General features: G+C 35.6%; 1 protein-coding gene across 2 annotated transcripts; it reads right to left on the bottom strand.

Annotated features, from left to right (window-relative positions):
* Positions 1 to 352: 352 nt before the first annotated feature.
* Positions 353 to 4,748, bottom strand: LOC106776265 (zinc finger CCCH domain-containing protein 40-like). 2 transcript variants are annotated; one of them, XM_014663662.2, is made up of 4 exons: positions 4,396 to 4,748; positions 3,036 to 3,305; positions 2,165 to 2,388; positions 353 to 1,558 (listed from the first exon to the last, which is right to left on the bottom strand). In XM_014663662.2, the coding sequence occupies exons 1-4, from the start codon at positions 4,498 to 4,500 to the stop codon at positions 709 to 711; spliced, it is 1,449 nt and encodes a 482-aa protein (XP_014519148.1). In that variant the 5' UTR covers positions 4,501 to 4,748; the 3' UTR covers positions 353 to 708. The 2 variants fall into 2 exon arrangements, with proteins under 2 accessions (XP_014519148.1, XP_022642744.1); XM_022787023.1 differs by lacking the exon at positions 4,396 to 4,748 and adding an exon at positions 3,947 to 4,308.
* Positions 4,749 to 6,071: the final 1,323 nt, after the last annotated feature.

Here is a 6,071-nt window from a genome sequence, read left to right as displayed (position 1 = left end):
TTGTCTCTTGCCATGGGATTTTTATGAACTAAGCCGGATGAGCATGCGTACAAGAAGCTATCGAGGTGGGAAATAAATGCATATAATTTTCACATTTTTCATCTTCATGCAAGTACAAGAAGCAACAACCAACCTAAAGAAGGGTATGACAACGTGACCTGTAGATGCACAGTTAAGGAATCTACATTATCTTAGTTAAATTCATTTACTACTTTACGATTAAGATGTGTACTATAACCAAAAGAAGAGAGAAACTAATTCTGCTATTTATAAAACTACTAATACAATAATCAATGGAGAACCAACTTGAATCTCTTAAAAAATACAAGGAAGAATACGATCCTCATCAATAGAAAGTTCTAAATCAATCTGTCTACATTCTTCACGTATTCTAATAGTATACAAAATCAATTGACCATCTTTACTGAGTGCTATATAATCAAAACATTAGTTGTAACAACAGAATTCAGTGAAGAGTAATACTAAAGCTGAGCATGACTATGATCTAACAAGGAAGCCAAGAGTTAAAAGAGCACAAAATCAAATCATAGAATAACTTGTTCAAGCCACCAAACGCTAACATCATGCCAGCAGAGATAGTAAATTGATAGCTTGAGTGTGAATATCTTCCCTATCGGCATGGTCAGTTTATTGAAAAACTTCGAACAATAATTGAACATAACTGGAAACATCAGTATATGAGAAATTTTATTGCTGCTGTGACCCTGAAGTTGATGTTCCAGTATCAGCGGGGGCAGTTGCGGCCTGTCCAGGCCCTGGCTGTATAGAATGCTGATAAGGATGATTTCCTGCTGGTGGCTGTGATGGAGGCCCTGCAGCATTGTATGGAGGTGGACACTGATGATGGTGATAAGGGGGAGCTGGAGGCATATAACCATATGGAGGATAATACTGATGATGATATTGGCCAGGCGGAGGAGGCATCAATGAATGGGGATAATGTTGCATCTGCTGCTTTTCCAAACCAGGCTTGTTCTCCCCTGACCCAGAAGGCCCACCAGGAGGAGGACCATCTTGGGATGGAATAAGAGCACCCATTCTTTGAGGATCCATTGATGGGTAGTAGCTTCTTTCCTGCTGAGCTGGTGGGGGATTGTTATAGTAAACCACTCCTTGGGTTTGGTCCTGGTTCTGCTGCTGTGATATAACTGCCCGAGGCAACAATCCACTGTGAGCAACAGATGCCTGCTGCCTTGCTTGATCAGAACTGTCAGACTCAGGTTTTGAGGTCTGAGGCCTGCCCCACATCAGCTTTAGCCTTAGGCCCTTAATAACCAATTTGTTGCAGAGTTCTTCTGCTGCTTTCTCTGCACCTTCCCTGGTTGTATATGTTACAAAAGCACAAGCCCGTTGGAGAACCATTTTGATGGATTCAATTTCTCCATGGGCATAGAAGTGATCCCTCAAATCCTGCTCAGTGACCCTAGCATCAAGTCCACCAACATAAAGAGTTTTAATGCTCTCATCCTCAGGAGCCTCCAGAGTGGTCATCTCTCCTGCCTTGCCAAGTAGCTTCAAAGCCACTGGATCATTCACTCTAAACATTTAAAAACAAAAATGGAAAATTAACAAAGTCAAAAGCATGAGGCAATATTTAAAATGTGAACAAATACACAACTATAACAAGAATGTCCGTAGTTACAAGGAAATCAAGCAGAGAAAACTAAGAATAAAATGAACAATAGGTTAACATGAGACTAAAAATGAATGATCATGAAGGCGAGAATAGCCATTCCATTTCACTAAAAAACACAACAAAATACATGAGTTTGGCCACATATAGAAGAGAGCTAAAGTTCCAAGTAAATGGCAGTTGGTAACATAGTAATAAATAAAAGCCCCTCACTTACACTCAAATGTTAATGTCAAATAGCGGTTAATATAGCTCCTACAGGCAGAACTATCAAATGGCTTTTGCTGGAATAAAAGTAACATGCAAACTTGTTATCTTAGCTATGCAGCAGGTCATCACACAGAACCAACATAAAACAACTAAGTGAATGCCTAACAAACTAACAGCATGAAAAATGCTTGAGCTGCTTCCCAGTGCAAAAGTGACAAACAAAAAAATAAATTGGAATAACAATTAAAAGAGAGACCAAGTAAGTAAAAAGCAAATAAAGTCATTTATAACCATGCATACCCATAATAACGATCTTTAATATTTTGTTGAGACAACTCCCCAGTGACTGGCATCTCATGTCGATAAGGGCACTCAGCTCCTCTGGTACATTCACCCCTTATATAGAAACTGCAAATATGGGCTCGGTTTCTCTTGTAATATGGTGTTGTCCTTTGAAGCTTCATGATAGTATCATTTGGGCGTACTTTACCATAAGAGGATTCATAATCTATACCAGCTCTAGCCTGCACCATCCTTTCATTCTTAGTAAAAAGATACCAATCAAGTAATGATCAAAGAGAAGTAAAAAATAGTCAGCCTTTTAAAAAAATATAATGAAAATTTGAAATTTTCACTGTCAAATGAGTGTGAGAAAATCGGAGTTCTAAGGTTGAAGAATTCTGCATTCGAAAAGATAAAAAAAATGCCACAATATAAGAAAAATCATGCAAGTCACGAAAACAACAATTCACACACAACTAATTATAGATTGACCCTAAACTAATTACTCCTATGATTTTTTTTTAAGGAAAATCTTGACTGGGATCAGATAAGGTAGATAATTTCATGGAGAAACTACACAACTGGAATTCAAATAAACCAGCTCAGAGTTTAAAAACTGTCAGAGTTGAACATATATATACACTAGTAAAGCCAATCAGATAAAAAGAGGTAGCTAAAAGGTTTCTGCGTGACACAGAAGAGAACACCCAGATTATGAGCAAGTTCAAGGATTAACTTAAATGAACAGGAGAAGGTCATTTTTCATCCAAAACAAGGATCAACATCTAGCATCTTGATTCTCAAACTAGTTGTAGCACCAAAACACCATTATTTTCTAATCAATTATTAGATTCAACTTTAAATATGACCTAATTTAAGGAAAACACACCCTACGGTCATGCTCTTCAGCGAAATACTCCTTATTAACATCACTCTTTGGAATGGCATCATTGGAATCAATACTGAGAGCAGTGTCCCGAACTTGAACTGGTAGTCCGTATTCAAGGTCCAGAAGGCACACTTGACAGACATTTTTCAATTTGCTGCATGTCTGACAGATCTCACTTTTCTTATATCTTGCATCTCGACCAGGTCTCCATCTGAAAACAGTGAATGGCCGTGTACATATCTTGCACTCCTTGTCATAGTCTGCTCTGGTCTGCACCCAGAGATAAACATAAAAAACAATTAAATATACATATGGACTCCCACAATCTCATCTTCAATAAAACATGCCGAAATCTGAAAATTATCAATTATGCACGTTCATCAACACTCTCAACATGATTTTTCATAGTAAATCAGTAAATTAACAATTTCACATAATGATAGTTTCGAACTACTCTGATTGAAAAAGTTAGTGTTCCATATAACCAAATGAAGATAATTACTAAGTTTAAATTTCCAAACAATGAGTGGACCATGAGAAAACATACTCGTAACCAGTTTTATTTCTAAGAATCTCAAAATTCTAATAAATCTGAAAGCAGACACAGAAACATAAAATGGATCCTCCGTCAAGAAAAAAAAAAGCCCAGTAAGAATTAATCTACAATAACTCAGGATATCAATCTCATAGTGTTGAAAACAGTTCTAGTCAAGGACATTAAGAGACCTAGTGATGGTATAGAGGTCTATTTATACACCTAGAAACCATTAATGTCCACCCCTTATAGGGATAGTGGGCCTTGACTGTCAAGACATGTAAGTTTGAGGGGCTAGACCTCAAACAACCTTCATGGAGATTGTTTCACCAAGGTACACAGGCATGTTTTCCTCAAAAAGTGAGATCCAAATTACCATGTACTGAAGCCAACCCACCACATCGGCTGCAATCCGATTACTCCATAAGACATCATCCAATGTCAAAGTTGAAGAGAGTCCTAACGGTACAGAAATAAAACCATTGTCATGGCTCACTATCAACAAAGGTTTAAACTTAACACTTGCCTCTAGAAATCCCCCATCCTCATAATAACAAAACTGCAAGGCGCAACCTAACCTATAACTATTCCACAAATCCACTATTCAATTCTTAATTGCTGATCACATGAGGATCGTCGATATACTAAATCAAACTTAGTTGTTCCTTCAGCCTTTCATATAATGACCTAAAGGAAAATACCAGTGATGGCCACAATTGATAACCACATAACAATCACTAACCCATTCTAACCCACGAAAACAAAACAGAACCATTCGAATATTTAAAAAAAAAAAAAAAAAGACATGGAGATAAGGAAACGAACCATTCGAACGTATGGGCTGTCGCCGAGGCAGGATTCGCAGATAATAGGAAAATCGGAGCGCTCCCAACCGTCGGCTTCGTGGTCTCTGAGCAACCTGTGCGCCATGATTAGGTTAGGGTTTCACAATAACCCCTTCCTCCTTTTGCCGAAATCAAATCAAGTACAAAGAAGAATCAAGTAGAAGGAGGAAAGAAGCAATTCAAAATCAAATGAGTATGCGTTTTTGGGGCCTATCCACTCCACAGCAGCAAACCGCAAGTGGGAGATGAACAGTCTGAATTATACTTCTTTATTTATCATTTGATTATTTGGTTAGCATAATTCATAAGTTTCTAACGAGATATTTGATTTTGATATTGGAAGAGGTATTTCATAGGATTTTTTTTAAGGAAAATCTCAAACATCTTCATAATAAGATATGATAAGATATAATAAGATATTACAGGTGACTTGTGGTTTTTAAAAAATTATATAATTAAGTTATTTTCGTTTAGTCGATAACGTTATGAAGATATTATATATATATATATATATATATATATATATATATATATATATATATATATATATATATATATATAATATCTTTAATTTTTTTTATATTTTATCTTTACTTTTTTAGATTTCTAAGAAAAAGAAATGTCATGTGTTAGGTTACATTTAAGTTATTTTAATATTATAGTGACAATGTCATGTATTAACATCAATGTTACACGGGAGAGTGTTTTATATTTAATTTAGTCATAATATTTAAAATTATGATTTAATCTAGTTAATTTTTTAAATGGAACAATGTGGTGATGAAAACTAATTTTAGTTTTTAGAGATATGGTGTTAATGGTAAGATTCTCATTGGATATTAAGATAATTAAAATGTTATCTAAATGTGATGTTCAATTCTAAAGATTCAAGAATAAGAAAAATTCAGTTAAAGAAAACTAATAATAAGACATAAAAAGAAGTATTATAGCTTAATATAAAAAGTATCATTTGAACCAAAAGAGAAGCAAAAATGCACTTAAAGATGACTAGAAGAGAGAGTGGACTAATGTGTTGGCATGCCATATGAAGGGGCACAAGGTTCACCAAACTCAAGATAAAGTGGATGTTGTTGTCACTTCAGTCCTAGACTCAAGATAAGACTTCACAGAAGAGTACACTTTGAAGAGAGCTCTCACGAATGGTCAAATATAAATGTATAAATCTTCAAATATTCAACTCTTTTACAAGTCTAAGAGATATCCTTTTATAGGTGATGGAAGAGGTCTTTTAGCAAAACACAAACTTAAGGACACAAAAGCACATACAAGAGAAATGCTCCTAGAAATTAGGTCATCAAAAAGGACTCATGAAGCATGACCTAACTTGTTCTCCAAGCCTCTCCATGCACCCATGACCTTTTAGAAGGGAAGGTCAACTCTAAGCTCTCCAAGTTTTCTAAAGACACCTCATTTGCATGGTCCAAGCCCAAGTCTGTCCTCCACTCCAAGTAATTTTATCCTTTCCAAAATGGAAAAAGTTCTTTTCTTTTTTTTTGGAAGATAGTGTTTTAGCTTGTCTTTCCCTTCTCTTAACATTGTATATTTATAAATAAGTCTTTTCATTAGGCCTTGTATTTGGGTCAAGCTTACATTTCATTTGGGCTTGTATTTTAGTCATTTTTGTTGATTAGCCTT

This window comes from Vigna radiata, chromosome 10, assembly GCF_000741045.1.
Source record: "Vigna radiata var. radiata cultivar VC1973A chromosome 10, Vradiata_ver6, whole genome shotgun sequence".
Taxonomy (NCBI): domain Eukaryota; kingdom Viridiplantae; phylum Streptophyta; class Magnoliopsida; order Fabales; family Fabaceae; genus Vigna; species Vigna radiata.
Note: the sequence above shows the minus strand (reverse complement) of the source record. Positions and strands in the feature narration are given on the sequence as shown.